Source organism: Corapipo altera, unplaced genomic scaffold (genome assembly GCF_003945725.1).
Source record: "Corapipo altera isolate COAL_440 unplaced genomic scaffold, ASM394572v1 96, whole genome shotgun sequence".
Taxonomy (NCBI): Eukaryota; Metazoa; Chordata; class Aves; order Passeriformes; family Pipridae; genus Corapipo; species Corapipo altera.
The window spans coordinates 1,335,339-1,359,350 of NW_020884962.1; the positions used below are offsets into that span (position 1 = coordinate 1,335,339).

The following is a 24,012-nucleotide window of genomic DNA, read 5'->3' on the forward strand; positions in this document are numbered from 1 at the left end:
CGGTGCGGTGCGGCCGCCGCAGAGCCGATCCCGCCCCGCCGCCGGCCCCGCCCGCCGCGCCCGCCCCGCCCGGGGCCCCGGACCCCCGGCCCCGAACGGCTCCGGGACACGGCGGCGGGACGGGGACACACGGACGGGGATGCACGGACAGGGACAGACCGACAGGGACAGACCGACAGGGATGGGGACAGATGGACAGGGACAAACACACGGGGATACACGGGATGGAAATGCACAGGCGTGGACACACGGACAGGGATGGGGACAGACAGACAGGAACACACGGGATGGGGACACACGGAGGGAGACACACAGACAGGGACACACGGACAGGGATGGGCTTCCACAAACAGGGACACACATGTGGTGACACAGGGCAAGGGATGGGGATGGACAGACAGACAGGGATACACAGGGATGGGGTTCCACAAACAGGGACACACGGGATGGGGACACACAGACAGGGACATGTGGACGGATGGGGACATGTGGGGATGGGGACAGACGGATGCACAGACACACGGACAGGGATAGCTGGGGATGGGGACACACAGACAGGAACCACACACGGACACAGGTCACATGGACCCACAGGACGAGGAACAGCCCGGGCACTCGTGGACAGGTGGTGACAGGGGACACAGGGACAGGACAGACAGATGCCAACACCCCAACCTGGCAGGGGTGCCATGAGCCCCTGTGGCATTTGGGGGCGTTTTGGGCAGCGAGGTTGGGCCTTGGGGACACAGAGGCCACGGTGCCACCCCAGTGCAGGACCAGGGGCCTTTGTCACCAACCAGTGTCATCGCCCCATGGCAGAGCCCTAAAACCCCGGAGGGTCCCTTGGGGTCACTGTGGGACCCCCAAGTGCTGGCTGAGCCCCCCCCCAGTGCCTGAGAGGGACCAGAATGGCCCGAGGGTGACTGTCCCCAGCTCTCTGCCCCACCACTGGCACAGGGTGGGCTGGAGGTGACTGGTGGCCCTGGGGGTCTCAAGGTGCCTGTCACAGCCAGGGCCTGCCAGGGGGGCTCCTGCTTCCCCCCCTTCCTGAGCAGCAGCAATTAAAATCCGCAGCTGCTATTAATAGCAGGCACAGGCACCGGGCCACGGCAGCACCCACGCGCTGCCACCACAGCCCGGCGGGAGCAGGGGGGGCCCACGGGGACCCCGTGGGGTGACAGGGCCCTGGGGGGGGGGGGGGGCCGCCGCCCCCCCCCCCCCCCCCCCGAGTCCCCCCGCAGGGTGGATACTCCTCGTTAGAGGGAATGAATGAGTTTCCTTGATGGTTTTCCTGTGGCTCCTCCTCGTTCCATTGAGCCCCAGCTCCCCGCCGGGCCCGGCGCTGTGGGGTGGCTGCTCACGCAGGGCTGAATCACGGCCGGGCTGGGCAGGGGGTGCCAGGGGGGGTCCTGTCCCCTCTCTGAGCTCAGCAGGGCTCGGGGATGGGGAGGGGGGGTCCGGACAGTGGGGGTTTGGCTGCCGAGGGGGGGGCACGTGCAGCCACCGCGTGAGCCGGACGTGGAACAGCCACGGGGGACATCAAACAACCGAGTGACAGCGAGGGGAGAAGGGCAGGGAGTTTATTGGGAGCCTCCTCCGCTCTGACACCCACCCAGGAGCACGGGATGGGACCATGGATAAACCCCCCCGGGGCAGCAGGATGAGGAGGGGGGAGCTCAGCACCTCCCAGCACTTCACAGCCCCCCCGGGGCAGCCCCGATCCCAAAGTCCAGCAGGAGGAGGGTGTGAAAGGCAGGATACGGCCCAAAAAGGGACACTCAGCACAGTGTCACCTCTCCCCCCTCACCCCCCCCGCCCAGAGAACCCCCCCGGGGAGCGATGTCACCCCCCAGGAGAGGTGAGACAGCCCCCAGGCTTTGCCACGCCGAGGCAAATCACGCTCCCCTCATCCTGCTCGTTTGTGTCATCCCAGGCCCAAAATAACCTCCCTCCGCCCCCCCCTCCACTCCAGGTTTTCAAAGGAAGATTAATTGACTCGGGGATGTTGCAGCAATTAAACTAACGAGCCCCAGGATCTGTCAGATGATGCTCAGCTGCCTCCATATGCTGCAGCTGGGCCACCGCGGCGGCTCCGAGGCTCCTTCCCGCTGCCGGCACTGCGCCATCCTCGTCATTCCAGCGGCGCTTCCAGGAGCCCGGCGGAAGCTGCTGCAGGAGCGGCGGCTCCGGGTAATTAAAATGCAGCCCCTGGCTGAGCCCGGCTGTGTCACACAGCTGGGGGGGAAGCTCCTTCCCAGCTCCAGCCTCTGATCCCGGCTCCGCACCCAGGAGGGAGCATCCAAAGGGATCAGCAGCGCACGGAGCGTCCCTGGGGCCCCGCTCTGCAGCCACTGAGATCTGCTTGTGCCTCTCTCAGCAGCCCTTCCACCACCTCACAGCCCTCCAGGGAAGAGATTCCATTCCTCTGGAAACCTGGAAAAGCCTGGGAGCAGCCCCTGCTCCGACTGCTCAACCCCTCTCACTGCAGAGCTCTGAAAACACAAGTGCTTTCCCTAAAATATTAATGCTGGAAATTGTTGCTGCCCGTTTCTTGCAAGCTCCTGGATCCCGGGCCCTGGGAGTGCCAGGGAATGGACAGGGATAATGGAAGGATTTGCTCCATCCATGGAAGTGTCCAAGACTTGGAGCAACCTGGTCTGGTGGAAGATGTCCCTGCCCCTGGCAGGGGGTGGGACTGGATGAGCTTTAAGTTCCCTTCCGACCCAAACCATCCTGGCATTCATCCTATGATTCCCAAACACTAAGTTAACACACTGCTGGAGGTTTTCCTAAGGGAATGCTCAGGATATGGATGAGATGCAGGGAAGGAAGGAGGGGAGAGGGGCCCGGCCTCATTTCCTCCATCAATGCCTGGGAAAGCTGAGCTCCCCTAGCCCTGGATGGTTGCACTGGAAGCTGTGCTGGAGGGAGCAGCACCCCGGGAATGCCGGAGCCCCACGGGGACGTTATTTTTGGCAGCTCTTACAACCAGGTTTTGCTCCAAACTAAGCCAGCCAAAGCAGCTTAGTGCAGCCCAGCAATCCCTGCTCCCACCTGCTCCGGCTCCAGTCCTGTTTCTCACCTCCTCGGAGCCCACGGACCAGGCTCCTGGCTTGTTCCAGAGCGTGGGCGAGGGGCAGGAGGGAGAAGGGGACTGTGGAGGTTGCAGGAAGCCACACACACTCGAGGAGCTCTCGGAAGCAGCCTTTAACCAGATCCTTAATGTTTGTGCCAGCTGATCTCCGCAGCCCCACGGGCAGGGACAATCCCTTGGGATGTTCCTCACTCATCTCCCTCTGGGCACGCGGGAAGAGATCCTCCTCCTGCAGGTAATCCTGGAAACACCCCCTGGGCCGGGCTGTTCCACCTGCCCGCGGAGCTCCGGCGTCCCTGCAGCGGGAGGGGCGGCTCGAGCTCGGCTTCCTGAGGCTCCCGGCTCACCACGGGATGAGCACCAGCCCGGCCAGCAGGGCATAGCCCAGCACCAGGCACAGCACCTTGAGCAGCCGCTGGCTCTTGTCCTCCAGCTCCCTGGCCAGGATCTCGAAGAAGGTGACGAAGAGGAAGGTGCCGCCGGCCATGCCCTGCAGGAGCAGGGACACCACGTCGCTGGCGGCGCTCCGGGTGCTCTGGATGCCCATCCCGACGCCGATTCCCAGCGGGATCATGAGGCACACGGCCAGGGCCAGCTTGGCCGCGTCCCTGAGCGGCAGCGCTGCCCTGGCCATGCTGATGCCCAGCGCCACGGCCACCAGGGTCTCGTGGATGGCCACGCCCAGGAACAGGCTGATGACTCTGCCGCCGTCCTCCTGCAGCCCCAGGGCCAGCCCCTCGAAGATGGAGTGCGTGCACAGGGCGAAGACCAGCCCCAGCAGGCGCAGGGGGCCGGAGCGGGACAGCTCGGGCAGGCTCAGGTGAGGGGGGTGCCCCCCGTGCTCCCCGTACAGGGCCCGGCCCCGGGGCGAGGCGATGAAGGGACTCTCGTACTCCGAGTCGCTGCCGCCGTCCGAGCCCGCGTTGAAGGTCTCCAGGTCGATGAAGGAGGGCTTCTCCTTCTGGCAGCTCAGGACGAGCTGCTCCACGAAGACCGTGACGAAGAAGCCGACCATCACGATGGTCTCGGCCACCGGGTAGTCCGTGGTCACGTTCCCCTGCTTGAGGACTTCATCCAGCTGGGAGGAGGCAAAGGATGCGCAGTGAATCCATCCCTCTGAAGGGAAACGTTCCCGCTGTGCTCACACGGCCCCGGACCCACCCATGGCACTCCCACACCCCTGGACACCCCGCCACGAGACGGGGAATCCTTTTGCCTTCCCACATTCCAAACGCACGGAGTTGGGATCCTCGCGCCCCCCAAAAATCCCCCAAATGCCCCGTGACCCCATGGAGACAGCCAGCAGTAGGGCAGGGAGGTGGGCACAGCTCACCCTCACCAGGCACAGACGTTTGAGGGGGCTCCACGTCCAGCTGGACACAGACCCCTCATCGCCCCCATTCCCACAGGGAGCAGGGCCTGGAGGGCTGGGCCCCTGCAGGCTCAGGTGTCCCTGGCACAGGCATGGCCAGCACTCACCTTGCCCCTCACGGCTGGCAGCAGGGCGTTGAAGCAGGTGGCCAGGAAGACCCCTCCTCCGAAGGAATTCCAGAGGGCCAGGACCTTCCTGGAGCGCTGGGCCTTCTCGTGGTCGGCCTCGATGACCCTCACGGGCAGCAGGGCCCCCGCCAGCACCAGCACACAGATGCCCAGCAGGCACAGCACCTTGGCCACCACGATCCTCATCCTGGCCAGGGCTCAGAGCGGGGACATGAGCCCGGACACACGCCCAGGGAAAGCTGCTCCCGGGATCAGCACCTGTGGCAGGGGGAGAAAACAGGGAGTTTTTGCCTTTACGAGCCACGGGAACCACCAGGGGAAAAGTGCAGTTGCATTAAAAAGTAACTTGGAAGCGCTGCTAAATTAACAATTCACGTAAATGAGATGTTGGGGCCGCCCCAAACCAGCCAAGTTTTTAAAGGTTTTATCTGGAACAGCCCCCCTGTGACAGGGAAACGCCCAGTCCTGCTGTGGGATCCAGCTGAGCCCAACCAACCGATCAGCTCCCGGGTTTTAACCACGAGGAAAGAAATCCACACCTCTGGCTTCCACCCAGAAACCCCCCAACCTCAGGTTTTTCCCTCTCTTTCCTGTTTTTAACCCAAACCAGCCCCCGCCAGACCCTCGAGCTCCTGAGTGCAGCTGCAGCCGGTGCCCCTGAGCGGGGCTGGAAGCAGCCCAGAGGGAAAGGAATCCCCAGGAATACCTGGTGGCTCTCCTGAGCTGCTCCTGTGGCAGCAGCACTGACACCCAGGCTGTGGCACCAGCCTGGAACGAAGGATTAGCTCAGGTACTGCTCGGATTAGTGGCTCAGAATGAAGCATCCAAGCGATGAAAAATATTCTGTAAAGCAGGCAGGGCCCTGTGGGAGGGAAAACAAATGGTTTCCTGATCCGTGAACCCCTAAACCCCAGGATTTCTGCTGAAAACAGGACGCCTTCCCCACAGCCACACTTGTCCCAGCACTTCCAAGCCCTGAAACCCCTTGAGATCACGGTGGAAAAGGGGGGTGGGCAGGGGGCTCCTCCCAGGCCACTGGCACAGGGTAAACCTGCTGGAGCACCCCAAAGGGGAGCAGAGGTGGAGGAGGGGGGGGCTACAAGGATTGCTGGGAGAGGGGTGGGCGGTTTTAGAGGGGCATATTCAGCCGAGGAGACCCTCACAGGGGGTCGGGGAGGGGGCCCAGAGCCCTCACAAGGGGCTGGGGTCCACCCAAGCCCTCTCAAGGCGAGGAGGAGGCCCAGTCCCAGCCCCTCACACAGGCCCAGGATCCCCCTTGAGCCCCCACACGGGTAGGGGGCCCTGTCCCCGCCCCCCCGGCTCCCCCAGCCCCGCTGTGATCCCCCCGTGCCCCCTCCCGGCCCCTCCATCCCCTCACGAAGCCCCCGGCCCCCCCCTCTCACCCCCCGTTGCCCCGGTAACCGCCCCCCCTCACTCACGGCCGGTCCCGCCGCTCCCCGGCCCGGCCGCCCTGCGCGAGCCCGCCCACGACGCCCTCCCATTGGCCGCCGCGGGAGAGCCGGGCGCTGATTGGCCGCGTGAGCCGTCCATCAACCCGCCCGGGAGCCGCCGGGATTAAGCTCCGCGGGAAACGCGCCCCCGCTCCGCGGGTTCCGGGACAGCGCCGGGCCCGCAGCGCTGTCCGGTGCTGAGCGGGATCAGCGGGAACCGGGAATGGGAAAAAACCCCCTGGGAGAGCGCCCTCCACTCCGCCATCCCCTGCTCTTCCAGCTTTTGCGTGTGGTTAAAGCGCATAACCTGCAGCCCCCTGCGAGAGCTGAAGTGAACCTTAAAATCCCGTAAAATTCCATTATTTTCGCTGTCGGCTCCCAGAGGAGCTGGGGAACGTGGGAGCCTGGAAGGAAAAGTTCAAAAGCAGGCATCAAGGACCTGCCACAGCCCTGCAGGGCAGGAGCAATTCCCCGTGGAAAGCTGCACACGGAGCTCCGAGGTGTGAAAAGAAAACCAAGAGAGGCAGAGAAAGAGAACAAGTTACAAAAGAACAAGGAGGGCAAGGGAAGGAACAGCACTGAAATGAGCTGAAAACGGGAGGGGGGGAAACCGCCTGTGGTTTCTTCTTTTTGGATAATTCTGGAACATTTTCTTCCCATGCTGTGCTAGAGTGTAAAACCCCTTTTGTCAGGCTGCAAAGAGCAGCAGGAGAGAGCTCAAAGGCAGGGGGGAGAGCAGGCACAGAGAGAAAGATTTCCTAGTTCTGTGCTGCAGAAACACATGGGAGGAGAATTCCATCAGGGAAGAACAAACAAACAAAAAAAAACCTGGGCAGAGGGGATAAAATGTGCCCCAGGGCAGCCCCAGCCCCGAGGGAGCAGAGCCCTGACCCCACAGAAGCCTCTGGAAAGGGGCCCCTTCGAGCCACCCGGGCACGAGGGATAACAACGAAAGTGTCCAAATGTTTTATTCCTCACAAGTGACACGAACCACAGTAACTTCATGGAGCATTTACAGGTCAGTTTTGCCATGATATTCACCTCCCACTGTCCCTGCTCACTCCCCCAGGGCTCCCGAGGGCCTCGCCCACCTCCCGCCTTCCCCCTCCCTGCCCCGGCCCCAGCACTCCCAAAAATCTGCTTTCAAACCGAGTGTGAGTGGATAGAAAAGTCTCTGGCCTCAACGAGGGACTTTTGGGGAGCTCTGGGCTCGCCCAAGGTGGGGCCTGAGGTGGCTCCAGGAGCTTCCCCCTCCCCAGCCCCTCACGGTTGAACCAGCAGCCACTTGATTCCTTGATCCAAACATTTTATTCCCTCTGCTCTACCCTGGCCCCCTCTTTCCCTACATAAGCACAGTCAGCCAGGTTGTTACTTACATGCAGAAAAGATTTAAAAAAAAAAAACCAAAACAAAAAAATAACCAAGAAAAACTCCTTTTAAACACTAAAAACACCTTTAACCTCCCTCACTGTCCAACCCGACCCGGATCGCTCCCACACAGCCAGAAGTCCTAAAGCTTTGTCAGGACTTTCTGGGAGAATGACCCCCAAAAAGTGCACGAGGAGCAGGTGGGGATGTTCTGCCTGTCCAGTTCCAGCCCCCCCACACGTTTACCTGGGAGAGGGGAGCACCAAACTCCCGGGATAACGACGCTGGCAAAGCTGCCCCAGCCCCGACCGGGGAGTGCAGTCCTGCTAATGAACCAAAATCCTGGAGGCCACGAGATCCCAGGATCTCCAGAGAGGTCACACGTTGTCTCATGAGTGGCAGGATTGGGTTAGGAGGGACTTCAACACTTCTTGGAAGTGGCCCGTGGGCAGGAAAACCAAGGAGTCCTGGGGAGTGACGGTGCTTCGGTCTTCAAAAAACGGGTTAAAAAAAATCCCCAAGGGAGCAAATCCCATGGAACTGCATCCATGTGGTTCCCCCAGTTCTGTTAGAAAGCCTCGATGCTGGTCTGTGTTCAGCCTGCTGGCTCTTCCAGGAGGAAAAGGACTAATGGGAAGGGTGAGAGGGAGGAGCAGGGCCGAGGACTGGGGACAGAGAGTGAGTCTGCCTTGAACATGCAGGTCAGAGAAAGGGGTTTGGGTTTTTTTTTTTTTCCATTATATTTTTCCCCCCTCTTGGACACTTCCAACTCAAGAAATGGCAACACGCACATGGCTTCCAGTTTTTAAAGCAAACACCAAAGATCCCCCGGGCTGTGCTGTGGAGAGAGGAAGAGAAGAGAGGGGGAAATTCAGCCTGGGAGGAAAGGAAGTTTAGCCATTTTAATAAAGTACAGTAAAAAAAACCCAAACAACTCCTTTAGTAAAAAAAAACCCTCCTTCAGTAAAAACCCACAAACTTCTTTAGTGAAAAAACCCCACTCCTTTCACTAAAAAAAAACCAAGCCCATTCATTTACTAAAAACACCTTTATAAAAACTAAAAAGAAATAAAGTTGAACTACTTGGTTTTTTAACCACGGAGCCCAAACTGGTCTGTGAGTCCCCAGGGTGTGAGAAGGTGTCACTGACCCCTCAGCCCTGCAGAGCCCCAGAGAGGCACCAAATGGCTCAATTAAAGCACAAAGCTTATTAGAAATCAACTAAATTATCCCCCCCACCCAGCTGGCCCAGCATTCCTGGCTGGAATCTCACCTGGAGAGCTCATTCCTGCTGGTCCTCGTTGCTGGCACTTGGAGTTCGACTCCTGATCTGGCTCCGGAGCTGCTCTATTAGTTCAGGGTTCTGCTGCTGCATCTGCTGGGCAAACTGCTGACCCCTGAGGGACAGGGCACACGGGGGACACACGGCTGGGACCAGAGCTCTGACCCCCCCAGCACAGCCTGGGGCTGGAAACCCTCCATAGCCCGTTGTCACAACAGCTCCCGGCACCAAAACACTCGGGAACGTTGGAGAACCCAACATTTAAACCTCCCCCGAGGGTTAAATCAAGGTTCTGGTTCTGCTCAGGACCCCAGAACCCCACTCAGCCGGCAGTTCCCACCACCAGAGGAGCCACAACCTCACCCAACATGTCAAACCTCCCCCAGCTGTTAAGTCGAGGTTCTGGGCACCCCCAAATCCCAGTTCCCAGCCCCTGGAGCTCCACTCACGCCTGGATGAGGCTGGCGAGGTCGTTGGTGGAGGGGCTGGTGCCCGTGGCTCCCATGGGGTTGTGGCCACCTGAAATCATCCCAGACATGCTGTGGGGAGAAGAGTAGAGCAGGAAAAAAAAAAACAACAAACAAAATTAATCGGTTTACACCGGAGCACAAAGGAATGGGAGCACCTTCCCACCCCATGGATTAGGGATTATTATCTGCAAGGGAATCTCCTGCAACAACTTTTCATTCATCAGCTGCAGAAGAGGAACATTGAGCTGCACAGTAAGTAGAAATACTCCTAATGGTGCCAGTTACTTGTTTCCAGATTCCCCTGTGTGCAAGCCCTGTGTTATGTTTGTGGAATTAAAACTCTGCCCTTCCTCACACCAGCTCTCTTCTTGCTCTGCATCAAAGACTCACTGACAGGGCAGCCTGAACAGCCCAGGACACTCAGCCCCTTCCTCTGGAGTCCTCAGGCTGCATCCAGGGGGAGAATTCCACGGGGTCTCACTTCAAGGATGGGCAGGAATGGTCTGTGCCTCGTTAATTTATCACTCTGTGCATTATCTAAGCATCTCACAAACACTGTGAGCTGATCCTCAGAGCCAAAGATCCCCAGCTCCCCAAACCCAACTCCAGGGCCACAACCAATGCTCCATTTGCACTCCCCTGTGCAAGTATTTCACTAAAATCCCTCCTCAGCACAGCCCAAAGCCCCCAAAACACGCCAGCTCAGGGCACTGGGTTGGTTTGAAGGCTCCCCCCACACTCCTGCCCCAAGTTCCCTCCTGCTCCCACCAGTCCAGACCTGCAGCAAACGCCAAACACACAGAGAGCCTCAAATGAGCAATTCCAAGAGGAAACAGAAGCAGGATCCAACTTACAGCTGTTGTACTTGTGGGTTGTTCATTAGATTCGATGCCTGTTTAGAGAGAGGAGAAAGAACAACCCCCAGTTCAGTCAGAGGCTGGTGAGCTGTGCAGGTGTTGTGCCATTCAACCCCAAAGAGAAGGCAGAAGGGCTTTGAAACAGAGCAAAAGGACCAAAATAGCAAAGGGAGAAGCAGAGCACAACAGCAGGACAGGCTCTAATGCAGAACAGGCCCTTCCACAGCCAGGGAATAAATCACTGGCTTTTCATTTGAGCTTTAATGAAACACCAGCAGCTCCCCCAGAGCCACGCTGGAACCAGGGAGTGCAAACTCATCTGAGGAGGCACTGGAGCCACATCCTGAGGGAACTCACCCCCAGCAGCCCAGCTGGGACCTGTGCCTGGACTCACCATGCTCATGAAGCCGGGGTTGTTGAGCAGACCAGCCAAGTCGAATCCTCCTGGGCCTCCAGTCTGGAACAGAGAAACCAGGGGCTGGTGGTGACCCCCCCCTCACTTCCACACCTCACTCCCAGAGCTTGGGAATCACAGGATCACATCAGGGAATCCCAGAATGGTCTGGGCTGAAAGGACCTGAAGGATCATCCAGTCCCACCCCCTTGGACACATTCCACTTGCTCACCTCTCACCCCCTCTGCGACCCAGCTTCTAAATTAAACACTTCCTCCCCCAGCCCTGCACTGGGAATGTCTTTGGAAAGTTAAAATTCCTTCCAAAACGATCAACTAACACATTCCTGCCTGGAGCAGGTCAGCAGTGCAGCCAGCAGCTCCCTGGCTGGGAAACCTCCAGGTTTCTTTTCAAGAAAACCACCTTTGTAAGAAAAAAAGGCCCCATAAATCACTTTTGATACTGCTAACAGGTCACTGGGAAAATAAAGAAGCTGGATTTAACAGTGATTTAATTTAAAAAGATGCTTAAGGCAAAAATGCTGGTTTTAAAACCCTCCTCAGTCTCATTTTCCAGCTGTTTCCAAGAAGCCCAAGGTGACTTGTTTCCCCTCTCTGGGTTCCACTGCAATGTTCCCAGCAGGATCATTGACTGTCTCCCCTCTGTCTGCCCCCAGAATTTCAAATTTTAACCCACCCCACAGCTCACCAGGGCCCTGCAAACAGCAACTGTGGCTTTGACAGTGAGGAAAACTCCCTCTAAAACCTGAATTGACGAATTAACTGCAGAACTCACCGGACTGGGAGTCTCCTTCATTTTCTGTTCAGCTATTTTAAGGTTTGACTTATAGGTGTCATTGTCTGGATCCAGCTCCAGAGCCTTTTTGTAGTAAACAACAGCTTCTGTGTGTTTGTTTAGGCTGGACAGGGCCAGGCTGGGGAAGGAAAAGCAAACTGGAGTCAGATAAGCTCCTGCCCGGAGCTGGAACACCAGGAATTTTCCCGTGGCACTGCAGGGCAGAGCACACAGGTGGCAGCCCTGAGGGACTGGAGCTGCAGCCCAACCCCTGCTGGTACTCACCCCATCCTGCCATAGGCTTTGCTGTAGTTGGGGTCGATGCCTATGGCCCGTTCACAGTCTCTCACTGCCCCTGCATAATTCCCAAGTTTGCTGTAGGCAGCGGCTCTGGAGGGGAGGGAAAGGGGCAGGGAGCACTGAGCAGCTGGAATATCCCGAGGGAAGTTCCCCTGTTCCCCCTCTGTTGTGCAGGAGGGAGTGGGGTGTGAGCCTGGCACAGCCCCAGCCCCATCCAGGAGGGCCACCCCGACCCCAGCCCCACACTCTGCCCTGGAATTATCTCATGCAAACAAACCCAGGCTCTTCCTTATCCCTCCTGATGACATTCCCAGAGGAGGCTCCAAGGAGGCACTCAGGGACCACCTGCCAACTCAGAAAAACCTGTTTTTCCCTTATCCCTCAAGTTTCTCAGACATAACAACTATTTCCATCCACTTCCCCACATTCCACACAGAGGGAAAACTGCTTTTAAAGCCACTCAGCAAAGCCTCAACCTCCCAACTCTGAGAGGGGCACCTGCCCAGAACCTCGTGGCACCAACACTCTCACACAGAGCTCAGCTGAAAGCACCAGTTTTCAGCCCAAAATCACCCCCCCCCAACGTCATTAATGTGTCATTAATTATTCCTGGAGCCAGATGCCCCTGTGTGCCCACAACAAGCACGTAAATCGAGTCAAACCCCGACTCAAAGCCTGTCTTATCCAACAATTATTTCCCCACCAACTTCCAAAACGCTTCTCAGAACTGAAAAATACAAAACTCCACTTCCACACCCAGCTTTGCACACACCAACTTGTGTAATTCTCAGTAATGAGCCTTCAGCTTGCCTCATTTCACTCCTTCCTTCCCAACACAGCCTCTCCATCCCACTCAGAGATAACTGCATGGAAGCAGACACTCTTTCTTGGCATCCCTTATCCCCTCAAATGCCTAATAAAGGTCATTTCCACACCCACATCCCAAGCAGAGATGCCAGGAGGCACAGGGAAGTGTGTTATCATGAGCTCAAACCACACAGCGAGCCAGGAACAGAACAAGAAACCCACAGGATCATTTATAAAAAAAAAAAAAAAAAGGGATTTTGACCCTTGAGGAGTCCTGGATTTAAGTGGTCAGGCCCTGGGGAAGCTGCTCCAGTACCTGTTGCAGAAGTACACAGCGTTGGCTGGGTTTAATTCGATGGCTTTTCCATAAAAAGACACAGCAGCCTCAAAGTTTTCTGCCTTCATTTGCTCATTTCCTAAAAACACGGAGGAAAAAGGCTCGTCAGCAAGGGAGAGACAGGGCCAGGCCAAAGCAAGAGGAAGGATAACCCAGCGCTTCCAGGCTCCTGTGCCAACCTCCCCACCCTGCTGGAGCACAGGGAAGCAGAAGGGCCGGTCCCATTCCTTTGTTTCCCCATCCCAAGCATTCCCAGGGCCCAGGGAACCGAGGCTCCCTCGCAGTCACCGCCAGAGCCTCGTCCCCCTCCAGCTCCAGGGCTGTTACCTTCGGTCTTGAGCCTTTCAGCCTCAGCCACGTCGTCCTCAGAGGGGGTGACGGGCTCTGAGTTTGTCCTGCTGTGTTCCAGCTCCTTCCAGGGAAAGGGAGAAGCTCAGATAAGGATTCCCACCGAGCTGTCCCACACCTCCCCCTTCCCAGGCACATCCGAGCCCGAAACACTCCCCTCCCACACAGCAGCAGCCTCCTGGAATTCCAGCAGGACTCGGAGCTTGGGCTGCAGGGAGGGAAGCTCAGCACTTCAGGGCTCTCACTCACCTTCCCTGCAACAGCCTCGAATATTTCAGGAAGAGTCTGGGACACAGCCAGGCCTTGGTCCTCCATGGACACCCCAAAAGCTGTCTCCAGGCACTGGATGGCCACTGGACAGGGAGAGGCAGCTCATTAGCTCTCCCCACCCTACACACTCACCCCTGTCCCTCAGCAGTGGGATTTCTCTAAAAAAAAACCCCAAACCACACATTTCCCACAGGTCTGGGCCACATCCATAAAATTCTGTCAGAACCCCAGAGCTGGGCAAAGCTCAGCTCTGGATATCAGGGCTCCTGGATCGAGTCAATCCCAGCTCCCACCCCCTCAGTGACTCCTCTGGGGGGGGGTAAGTTACTCAGGCTGGGGCTGCACCAGCATTCCCAGAGCTGGGAATGTGCATTCCCACGGCTCTGGGCGGGCAAGGAGAGATCCACACATTCCACTTGCTCTGGGAAGTGCTGTGGCCACTCAGAGGTACCAAAACCACCCAACCTGGCTGGGGAGCTGCTCCCAGGGAAAACAGGGCCCAGCTTTCCAGGGCTCAGCTCTGCAGAGCTCTCGTGCCACCCTCTACAGCCCAAAGCACCAGGAGCTGCCCCTTCCTGGCACCCAACCCCCAGGAATGTGCCCCCTCCCCACAGAGGTGCCCCTGCTCCTCTCACTGGGACAGATGCACAAGCCAAAGACTAAACCTTAAGCTCCTTAAGGAGACCTTTTAAGATCTGTGTGCTCTCCTTCCCTCTGAAAGGGCCTGGGTAAATCCAGGGGAGCAGCATTTTGAGGGCAGAACAGGGAAAACCACTCTCCAAGCAACAAAGCACTTCTCTGCAGCCACGGAAATCCTCATTTTACACTTCCCCAAGAGCCTCCACCTCGTCCCAGACAAACCCTGTAAGTCTCCAGCCCGGGGTCAGGGAGGTTTTTGACCCCAGGTCCATCCCTGCCTCGAGCTAATCTGCTTTTGAAAGAGCTCAGAGAGCAGACAAGGAATCAGCACCCCTGGACACCTCCCCGAGGGACAAATTAACCCCAAATCTCCAGCAGGGTTTGGTGTCAGGAACAGCTCAGCTCAGCCAGGGGCAGAAAACAGGAAAGACATCCACATTTCCCTGAGTTTTGGCCTGACAGCCCCAGGCACATCCACCCACCTTCCAAACTCTCCTGGGCATCCGGGGACATGTTCCCGTTCTGCAGCTGGTTGTGGAGGAACTGGATGATGGAGAAGGCCAGACGCCTCTGGTCTGCCATGGTGGGAGCTCTGGGGGGCTGGGCTGCACTCCTGGGGACTCCCAAAAACACCTGGAGAGGGAAAAGTCATGGCTGGATAGAGCAGGAGCCAGAGCTTTGCTGCTGCTCCCCCTCAGGGTGAATTCTGGGGGATAAGGGAGTCGTTCAGGACCCTGGGATGGGTTTGGGGGATAAGGGAGTTGTTCAGGGATGCCCCAAAGATTCCAAAAAACTTCATTAAACTCTGCTGCAACCACGACCCCCCCCCCCCTTTAGGAACTTTCCAGGCCTGGATTCACCCACACTCCTGCCCCAAAAGGCTCCTGCCCAGGGAAACACAGCAAAGGTGCTGCAGGGATCTGAGGTACCAAAACACCAGGACACACAAAACCAGACTTCACCATGAAAAATTCCCACTTTTCTGCTCCTGGAACACAGGTTGGTTCTGAAACCAAAGCCAAGGGCTGAGGGGCTGCGTCCCTGGGAGCAGAGCTGGGGGTCAGGGCTGGCAGGGAAAGGGAGGGAGGACCCAAAGCAGAGAGACCCCCCCCAAAAAAAGCACATCCTGGGGCCGGGAATTCCCAGGGATCCCAAGGGAAGTGCTGAAGGACACAGGATGCAGCTCCTGCTGCCGAGCTCGGCCCCCCCGAGCCATAACTGGGTTTGTGGCACAGCCAGGGGCGTTTAACTGAGAAATTAAATTGGTTTAATGAGAGTCCGGCACAGCCAAGCCGGGCCCAGCCCACCGGGAGGCACCGGAGCAGCACCGGGCCCGGGGGGGAGGGCCGGCACCGAGAGCCCCCAGACCCCGCCGGGCCCCGGTACCCCCGGGACACCCTGGTACCCCCGGTACATCCCGGTACCCCCGGTACATCCCGGTAATCCCGGTCCCGCTGCCCTCGGTCCCGGTGCCCCCACCAGGACCGGAGCGAGCGGTTCCCCGCGGGGAGCACAGCCCGGCGCCGCCAGCACGGGGGGCGGAGGGGTCCCGGCGGGGGGGAACAGCCCGGTCCCGGCACCTCCCGCCGCCCCGCTCCCGGTTCCCCCGGTAGCCCCCAGGTCTCGCTCCCGCTGCCGCCGGCGGGCCCGGCGCGGGCGGTTCCCGGCGGGGCGCAGTGCCCGGTGGCGGCAGAGCCGTGTCCCGGTGTGTCCCGGTGTATCCCGGTGTGTCCCGGCCCGGCCCCGGTTCCCCCCGGTCCCGCTCACCGGACGCCCCGACACTCGCCTGGGCCGGGCGCGCTCACGCACTGCGCACGCGCCGGGCCCGCCGCGCGCACGCGCCGCGGTAACCCCGCCCACGCCCTTATACGGCCGGAAGAGGGCGGGGCGCAGAGTGGAAGCCCCGCCCCACCTTGGCGGTACCATAGAGACGGGGCATTGCCATGGCGACGGGGCGGGGGCGTTGCCATGGGAACGGGCGGGCGGGACCCCGGGGATGCTCCGCGCCCGCTCCCGGCCCCGCTCCGGGCCGGCTCTGAGGGTGGCGGCGGGGACCCTCCGCTTTTTCCCCCCGCGGCCCCCGGTGCGGCGCGAGGAAGGCGGGAGCGGCGCGGTCCTCCACGCTCCCACAATGCCCCGCTGTCCCCGCCCGCCTCCCCGCTCGGGGCACATGCTCGGTGCGTGGCGCCGGCCCGGCCTGTTCCCGGCCCCGTCAGCACTCCCGGCACCCCCGGCATGGCCCCCCCCACAGGTAGCGGCGGCCGCGGGGGGCTGCAAGCCCGCGGGGGGACGTGGGGGCTCGGGCTCGGGGCCGGCGCGGCGCGGGCAGGGGGGATGAGGGCAGAGGGATGGGGCGGGAGGAGGGGGCTCGGGTCACCCCCCCCCCGGGGCGGCCGCGGGGTCCTGCTGCCCCCCCCGAGTCACCTCCGTGCCCCGCGGGCCTTGTCCCCGCGCAGGGCACGGCCGCCGGCCCGTCCCCGGGGCACGGGCACCTGCCGGGGCACGGCCCGGGGGAGTCGGGTTTCCGCGAAGGAACGACCCGCCCGCCCGTTCCCGGCGCCCTGCCCGCTCCCGGAGCCCATCCCCGCGGGGCTGCTGGGCCTCTCTCCAAGCGCTTTTATCGGGCTTCAGCCCCCCAGCCGGGTTTCCCTTCCAGCCCGCGTTAAGGGAACGTCTCCCGGCCCTTTTTTCCCCCCTCCCCAGGGAATGTCGTGGACAGCCAGGCGCCCCGGCTCGTGGCCAACCAGCTGCGCTGGGACCTGACGGCCGAGCAGATCGAGGCCATGGCCGCCGAGCTCACCGAGAGCACCAAGCTCGTGTACGACCGGGTGGGCAGCCAGGAGAGGGGGGGAGGTGTCCTACGAGAACACCCTGAAGGCCCTGGCGGACGTGGAGGTGGAATACACAGGTGGGAGCAGCGGGGAGGGGGGGTCGGGGCTTTCTGGAACTCAGGACGAAGGGGGAGTGGGTTCAAACTGCCAGAGGGCAGGATTAGGTGGGATACTGGGAAGGGATTCCTCCCTGTGAAGGTGGGGAGGGGCTGGAATGGAATTCCCAGAGAAGCTGTGGCTGCCCCATCCCTGCAAGTGTCCAAGGCCAGGTTGGACGGGGCTTGGAGCAACCTGGGATAGTGGAGGGTGTCCCTGTCCATGTGCCAGGGTGAGCTTTAAGGTCCCTTCCAACCCAGACCACTCCAGGATTCCATGATTCCGTGTTACTAAGATCTTTTTTGGTGGTTTTTAGCTCTGTGCTGTCAACTCCTGCTCTCTCCCCTTGGCTCCCAGCAGCGTGTTGGTGTTTTTTCCCCAGTTAATGTTTATACGACGAGGTACAAGTACAAAGAACAAGACTTGGGAGGGAAGAGCAAACGAAGCCAAGGACACCCCTTTGGCAGCAGGATGAGCAGCCACATTCCCAAGGCTGTCCCTGCTTTCATGTGTCAGGGACCATCAGTGGCAACAAACAGCAGAAAAGATCTAAGAAATTGTCATCTCCTTCCTAATTTTTTCCCTAAGCCAGTGGATAAATGAATGTCTCTCCATGGGCCTGCTATAATTTTTGGGAAGGTAACATGTCATGGTGGCACCAAAGTGATGCAGTTTTGGTGTCTGTCTGTCTGGTTATTTCCAGTGACAATCCAGGCAGCCCCTCAGGATCCCTGTGCCGGGAGCTGCCACACCTGTCTGGAGCAGGCACCAGCCTGCAAGCCTTGTCTTCCTCCTCTCCCAGCTCTCTTTCCTAAAATAAGAGGAAAAAACCCCTTAGTAAGCAGGAGGAGTGTCGACTTCAGCACCTCTGTCAGCACTTCCCTGCTCACCTCGTGCTGGGGGAGAGTCCAGGTGCCTGGAGAGCACCTGGAGCGCTGTTACCTGAGGCTTTGCAGGAATGTCCTCCCTGTTTTCCCTTCTCAAGTGGGAATGCATCAGGACAGGGCCCACCTGGGGCCTGCTGGCTTTTGGGGAGCACCTGTGGGAAAGATGTGTCCCAGTTTTAGCTCTAAGGGAGGCACACAGGGACGGTGCCAGCGTGGAATCCTGGAACATCCTGAGCTGGAAGGGATCAGTGAGCCCAACCCCTGGCCCTGCACAGGACACCCCCCCAGGTCCTGTGATGCCACAGCTGGGGCAGAGGGGTTGGGGTCTCACAGGCACGAAATTCCTGTGAGTTTTGGGGGAATGCTGGGCTGTGGTGGGAGCCCAGGGGATGGATGTGCTCGGCAGCAGGGAAGGGGCACGAGGGAGCCGCTCTTCCCTCGTGTGGGTGGTGGGCCGGGCCCTGGGCTGCCAGACTGGCTCTGTGTGGGCACTGCCAGTGCCCAGCAGCCCTGGGATGTGGAGCCATGATCCCTGTTCTCTGCCAGTGCGCCGGAACATGCTGGATTTCCCCCAGCACGTGTCCCCCTGCAAGGCCATCCGCGCCGCCAGCACCGAGGCCGACAAGAAGCTCTCGGAGTTCGACGTGGAGATGAGCATGAGGCAGGACGTGTACCAGAGGATTGTCTGGCTCCAGGTGTGTTCCCTGCCAGGGCTGCCCCTCAGCAGGGCACTGAGACCTCCCGGGGTCCCAACAAAGCTTTTCCCCTCGTCCCAGAGCTGAGTTGGGTCTGGAATGGGATCGCGGTGTGAGCGCTGCAGAGGGATCCAGCTGTTTGTGAGAGCTGGAAAATTGGGGTTTGAGGGCTCTGCCCCCTTCCCAGGGCCTTGGATCACCTCTTTGCTGAGGTGGTGTTGGTAAGCCCAGCCCAGCTGAGGTGGGGAGGGGGCTGGTGATGCCCCAGGGAACGCTGGGACACAGCAGAAAAGTGACGTGTTTCAAGCAGTCTGGTGGGAACCAGTGCACCAAACCAATCCCTCGGGGTGTTCCCATAAGCCACAGCTCCCACCAGGAAGCAGCTCCCTGCAGCACCTGGTCCTGCAGCTCCCCGAGCTCACGGTGTTGTTTTCCAGGAGAAAGCAGAAAGTGCTTCCCTGAAACCTGAGGCAAAGAGGTACCTGGAGAGGCTGATCAAGCTGGGAAAGAGGAACGGGCTCCATCTCCCTGAGGAGACACAGGAGGTGAGCTCAGAGAATTCCAGGGTGGTTTGGGTTGGAAGGAAGCTCATCCCATCCCACCCCCTTCCCCCCCACATGCCTTCCACTATCCCAGGTTGCTCCGAGCCCTGTCCAGCCTGGGCTTGGAAGTAGCACCTGGTTCCCACAGGCAAAGGGCTGAAGGGAGGGGATTGAGCTGCTCAGGGTCTCCCTCTCTTACCAAGCACCAGTGAAGGAGCTCAAATCTGGGTTAAAAACAGACGAGAAGGTGAAAAATAAGGATAGAGGAGGTTGTTGCTGAGACACCTGCAGCTCCTGAGCTGGCAGGGGACGGGCAGGGCCTTGCTGAGGTGGCTGGTTCCCAGCAGGTGTGATCCCAGGGAGCCTGTTCCAGCCTGGGAGCGTGGTGCTGGCTCACAGTTAATTGTGCAGCGTTGGGGCTGAGTCAGAGCCAAGTGCAGACTTGCTGCTGGGCAGCTCAGCAGGGCACAGCCTGGCTTCCTCCCCAGCACTGACTCTGCTCTGTTTATCTGCACTTTAAAGAAAATCAAAGCTATTAAGAAAAAGCTGAGTGTCCTGTGCATAGACTTCAACAAGAACCTCAACGAAGACACCACCTTCCTACCCTTCTCCAAGGAGGAATTAGGTATGGAGAGCTCAGCTGAGCTCTGTGCTGGTGTGGCCATGATTCCTGATTTCCCCTTCCTGTGCCCATTCCCAGAGCTGGTATTCCTGGAGGATCCTGGGCTCTCCCTCAGCCCTGTCTGCTCTTTTCCCAGGGGGGCTCCCTGAGGATTTCCTGAACTCCCTGGAGAAGACAGAGGATGGAAAGCTGAAGGTCACCTTGAAATACCCACACTACTTCCCTCTGCTGAAGAAGTGCTACGTGCCCGAGACGAGGAGGAAGGTGGAGGAGATGTTCAACTCCAGGTGCAAAGAGGTAGGTGGGACAGATGGGATGCCAGAGCACCGGGGGGATCTCACCTGGGACTTGCGCTTCTTCCCTCGGGAGAGCTCCTGCTTCCTCTCTCACCTGGATGCCCCACTCCCCTCTGTGTCTGCCCTGCAGGAGAACTGCCTGATCCTGAAGGAGCTGGTGGATTTACGGGCTCAGAAGGCCAATCTGCTGGGCTTCAGCACCCACGCAGACTTTGTGCTGGAGATGAACATGGCCAAGAGCAGCACGACGGTGGCCACGTTCCTGGGTGCGTCCCGGGGCAGAGCGGGGGCATCCCGGGCCGGGCGTGCTCCTCTGACCACGGGTGCCAACCCTGCCTGCTGTGCTTCTCCCAGATGAGCTGGCCCAGAAGCTGAAGCCCCTCGGGGAGAAGGAGCGGGCCGTGATCCTGGACCTGAAGAAGAAGGAGTGCGAGAAGCGCGGGCTGGAGTTCGACAACCGCATCAACGCCTGGGACATGCGCTACTACATGAACCAGGTGGAGGAGACCAAGTACAGCGTGGACCAGAACCTGCTGAAGGAGTATTTCCCCATGCAGGTGGTCACCACGGGCCTCCTGGCCATCTACCAGGAGCTGCTGGGGCTCACCTTCCACCTGGAGGAGAAGGCGCCGGTGTGGCACGAGGACGTGCAGCTCTACACGGTGAAGGACACGTCCTCCGGAGAGACCATCGGGAAGTTCTACCTGGACCTGTACCCACGGTGAGGCCTTGGGCAAGGAGGAGCAGGGAGCAGGGCTGGGCTGGGGAGCAGAGCCTCGGGAGGAGCAGGGTCCTGCTCCTGTGCTCGGGAAGGGCCGTCCTGGGAGCTCGGGGGGGTCTCTGGAGCTCCTGCTCCAGGCAGGACTGTGGTGGGGGAGGCCGTGGCTGTGTCTGGCCGTGGGGAGGATCCCTGTGAGTGTCCTCTGCCTGTGCCAGGGAAGGGAAGTACGGGCACGCTGCCTGCTTCGGCCTGCAGCCGGGCTGCCTGCTGCCGGACTCCAGCCGGCAGATCTCGGTGGCCGCCATGGTGGCCAACTTCACCAAGCCCACGCCGGACGCCCCTTCCCTGCTGCAGCACGACGAGGTGGAGACGTACTTCCATGAATTCGGGCACGTCATGCACCAGCTGTGCTCCCAGGTGAGGCCTCCCTGCGCTGGCACAGGTTGGCACCTTTCCCCCATCCCGCTCCCCTGTCCCTGAGCTCGCTGTGTCTCCCAGGCCGAGTTCGCCATGTTCAGCGGGACACACGTGGAGAGGGACTTCGTGGAGGCCCCGTCCCAGATGTTGGAGAACTGGGTGTGGGAGAAGGAGCCGCTGCTGCGCATGTCCAGGCACTACAAAACAGGCAGCCCCATCCCGGATGAGCTGCTGGAGAAGCTCATCAAATCCCGGCAGGCAAACACGGGTGGGTCCCTGCCGAGGGGGCTGGTGCTCCCTGAGCGTGGGGAGGGCAAGGGGACACTTTGTGACCTGGCTGGGTAGAGGAAAGGCTTTGCCTGGCTCCCCGTGGTGCTGGAGGGTCCGAGGGGATTGGGGGAAGGAGCCACACCTGCCTGGTGTTCATCTGGGAAGAGCGAGGGTGGCGTGGCATGACATGGGCTGGGAGGTGGCACAGTGACGAGAGGTGCCAGGCCCCCAGCCTGCCCTGCTGCCACTGGCCTCGGTGGCACTCCTGCAGGCAAGACTCTGGCCCTGCCTGCCAGCAAGAGCTCAGTTTGCCTCCTCCTCATCCTTTTGGGAACAGGGCTCTTCAACCTGCGCCAGATCGTCCTGGCCAAGGTGGACCAGGCGCTGCACACCCAGACCAAGGCCGACCCCGTGGAGGTGTTTGCCCGGCTGTGTGAAGAGGTGCTGGGTGTCCCTGCCACCCCAGGTATGGGTGTCCCACCCTCCTGTCCCTCTAGGCCTGGCCTGCACCCTTGGCTCAGCAGGCTCTTCCCAGGCTGGCTCAATGGGGACACTTTGTGCTGGCTCCAGGAAAAGCGGGGTTGAACCACGCAGAAACGACTGGGAAGTGCTTCCCTGCGTCCCCTGGGATTGTCACCAGCTGAGGCAGTGCCCGCTGTGACGCAGTGACAGCAGGGGGGTGGTTTCCATGCTGTGAGTTCCCCTTAACCCCCTTCCCTTCCCCTCCCCACAGGGACGAACATGCCGGCCACCTTTGGCCACCTGGCCGGGGGCTACGACGCGCAGTACTACGGCTACCTCTGGAGTGAGGTGTTCTCCATGGACATGTTCCACACCCGCTTCAAGCAGGAGGGCATCATGAACTGCAAGGTAGGGAGGGTCCCCTGAGGGCACCATGAACTGTAAGGTAGGGAGGGCCCCCCGAGTGCGGCTGGAGCGAGGTGCTGGTGCCAGGGCGGGTGTCCCTCACAAGGGTGGGTGTCCCTGACGGGCCCCATCTCTGCTGGCAGGTGGGCATGGATTACAGGAACTGTGTCCTGCGTCCTGGCGGCTCCGTGGATGCCTCTGACATGCTGAGGAAGTTCCTGGGCCGGGAGCCCAAGCAGGATGCCTTCCTGGCCAGCAAAGGACTGAAGGTGGAGAGCAGCTCGCTGTCCTCGGGCTGCTGAGGCCCCTGTGCAATGCAGCCCCTGCCCACGCACCTCCCCTCACCTGGTACCTGCCACCAAACACCCCCTGGGCCACCCCTGCCTCGAGCTGCCCCGCCAGGGTCCCGCTCTGAGCCCCCCCTGGGCTCTGGGAGCCGGGCTCAGCCCTGGGCCGGGCTCTGCAGTGACAGGGAGGTGACCTGCCCTTGTCACCCCTGCTGGGGACGGGGCTCTGGGTCACCCACACAAATTTGCTGAACTTTGAACCTGAGTCCTGCACGAGGGTGAGTTTCGGCCTCACCCAGAGCCGGGGAGGAGGGGGAGAGGAGTTCCCAAAGCTTGGGTTGTTGTTTTTAAATCCCGTCTTTTTAAGAAACCAGAATTCCCACCCTGTTGTTGTTTCCCCCTTGGCCTGGTTTGTGCCCCAGGACAGACGGAACTGTCCTGAGCACCAAACAAGGGCAGCGAGCCCCGCTCTCCCCATCTTTGGGCAGCTGTTGGCTGTGGAGTAAAGATGGGGAGATCCCAGAGCTTAAAACCCATGGAATTTACTGGAACATCCTGCCCTGAGCCCCTCGGACCTTCCTGCCTGGGAGGGGGTGGCTGGTGGAGGTGTTGCCAGAACAGGGTTTGGGGGACATGGCTGGACCCCCTGTGCTGTCAGGTATCCAGGGGGGGCTGTACCTTCCCCCCGGCTGAACCGGGGCTGCCAGGGCCATTCCAGGGCCATCCCAGGGCCATCCCAGGGCCATCCCAGGGCCATCCCAGGGCCATTCCGGGGCCATTCCAGGGCCATCCCTGGGCCATTCTGGGGCCATCCCAGGGCCATTCCAGGGCCATCCCAGGGCTATTCCAGGGCCATCCCGGGGCAGCCGATGCGGCCCCAGGCTGTGGCAGGGGAGGGTGTGGGTGTTGCTGTCAGCTCTGGGCCGGGCTGGGACAGGGGAGGGCCGTGTTTATTACCAAAAAAACAAGCCGACAGCTTCAAACAACAACACGGATGCCGGGATAAAAATACCCGGCGGGCTCCGCGCCAGGCCTGGGGCTGCCGGGAGCGGCGCCACGGGCAGGGACAGCAGCCAGGCCTGTGCCCGGCCTCGGGATCAGCCAGGCTGTGCCACCTGTCCCCCGGCTGTCCCCATGTCCCTGAGGACCCTCGGGGTGTTGTGGCACGAGGCCCCGTGCCAGGGCAGGGCCGTGGGTCGCGGTGGTGGAGCCCCGACCCCGAGGGCAAAGGCCGGGCCGGGGTTTGCTCAGGGAGGAACCACGAGCGGGCTGGGAGAGGTTCCCAACTGCTTCCTCGGGAGCTGAGGAGCCTGGAGAGGGTTTGAGGAGCTCTGAGGGGGGCTGGGGTTTGTGTCCCACCCCACCTTTGGCCTCGGGTGTGTTGTGTGAGGGCTGTGGGGTCCCCCCCTGCCACTCTGCCGTGGGTTGAGGACACGAGTGAGAGCCAAGTGCCCAAACTCGCACCCGCCACCCCATCCCCCTGCGTGGGAGCTGCTGTGTCCCCCCCAGCCAGGCTGTTCCCTGTTCCCTCTCCTCTGGCCTTTGTCCCCAGAGGGCTCACCCCAAGTG

The 24,012-nt window shown here is 60.4% G+C and overlaps 3 protein-coding genes across 7 annotated transcripts; 1 reads left to right on the forward strand and 2 right to left on the reverse strand.

Moving 5' to 3' along the window:
- Positions 1 to 3,192: 3,192 nt before the first annotated feature.
- SLC39A3 (solute carrier family 39 member 3) lies at positions 3,193 to 6,078 on the reverse strand. 3 transcript variants are annotated; one of them, XM_027664372.1, is made up of 4 exons: positions 6,034 to 6,078; positions 5,321 to 5,456; positions 4,574 to 4,855; positions 3,193 to 4,172 (listed from the first exon to the last, which is right to left on the reverse strand). In XM_027664372.1, the coding sequence occupies exons 3-4, from the start codon at positions 4,778 to 4,780 to the stop codon at positions 3,438 to 3,440; spliced, it is 942 nt and encodes a 313-aa protein (XP_027520173.1). In that variant the 5' UTR covers positions 4,781 to 4,855; positions 5,321 to 5,456; positions 6,034 to 6,078; the 3' UTR covers positions 3,193 to 3,437. The 3 variants fall into 3 exon arrangements, with proteins under 3 accessions (XP_027520173.1, XP_027520171.1, XP_027520172.1); XM_027664370.1 differs by having other exon boundaries at positions 4,574 to 4,852; positions 5,301 to 5,456; XM_027664371.1 differs by lacking the exon at positions 6,034 to 6,078 and adding an exon at positions 5,998 to 6,023 and having other exon boundaries at positions 4,574 to 4,852; positions 5,301 to 5,456.
- Positions 6,079 to 7,334: 1,256 nt separating this feature from the next.
- On the reverse strand, positions 7,335 to 15,734 carry SGTA (small glutamine rich tetratricopeptide repeat containing alpha). 3 transcript variants are annotated; one of them, XM_027664267.1, is made up of 12 exons: positions 15,680 to 15,734; positions 14,395 to 14,545; positions 13,253 to 13,356; positions 12,983 to 13,067; positions 12,635 to 12,734; positions 11,497 to 11,601; positions 11,212 to 11,350; positions 10,417 to 10,479; positions 10,020 to 10,057; positions 9,145 to 9,234; positions 8,687 to 8,810; positions 7,335 to 8,246 (listed from the first exon to the last, which is right to left on the reverse strand). In XM_027664267.1, the coding sequence occupies exons 2-11, from the start codon at positions 14,492 to 14,494 to the stop codon at positions 8,696 to 8,698; spliced, it is 939 nt and encodes a 312-aa protein (XP_027520068.1). In that variant the 5' UTR covers positions 14,495 to 14,545; positions 15,680 to 15,734; the 3' UTR covers positions 7,335 to 8,246; positions 8,687 to 8,695. The 3 variants fall into 3 exon arrangements, with proteins under 3 accessions (XP_027520068.1, XP_027520066.1, XP_027520067.1); XM_027664265.1 differs by having other exon boundaries at positions 7,335 to 8,251; XM_027664266.1 differs by having other exon boundaries at positions 7,335 to 8,251; positions 15,699 to 15,730.
- Positions 15,735 to 15,986: 252 nt separating this feature from the next.
- THOP1 (thimet oligopeptidase 1) lies at positions 15,987 to 23,221 on the forward strand. Its single transcript, XM_027664262.1, is given in 14 exon segments — positions 15,987 to 16,163; positions 16,616 to 16,758; positions 16,760 to 16,820; positions 18,273 to 18,421; positions 18,859 to 18,966; positions 19,486 to 19,588; positions 19,722 to 19,882; positions 20,012 to 20,147; positions 20,236 to 20,602; positions 20,818 to 21,019; positions 21,101 to 21,287; positions 21,627 to 21,755; positions 22,023 to 22,159; positions 22,300 to 23,221. Coding segments are annotated over 14 exon segments (2,058 nt in total). The 5' UTR covers positions 15,987 to 16,147; the 3' UTR covers positions 22,459 to 23,221.
- Positions 23,222 to 24,012: the final 791 nt, after the last annotated feature.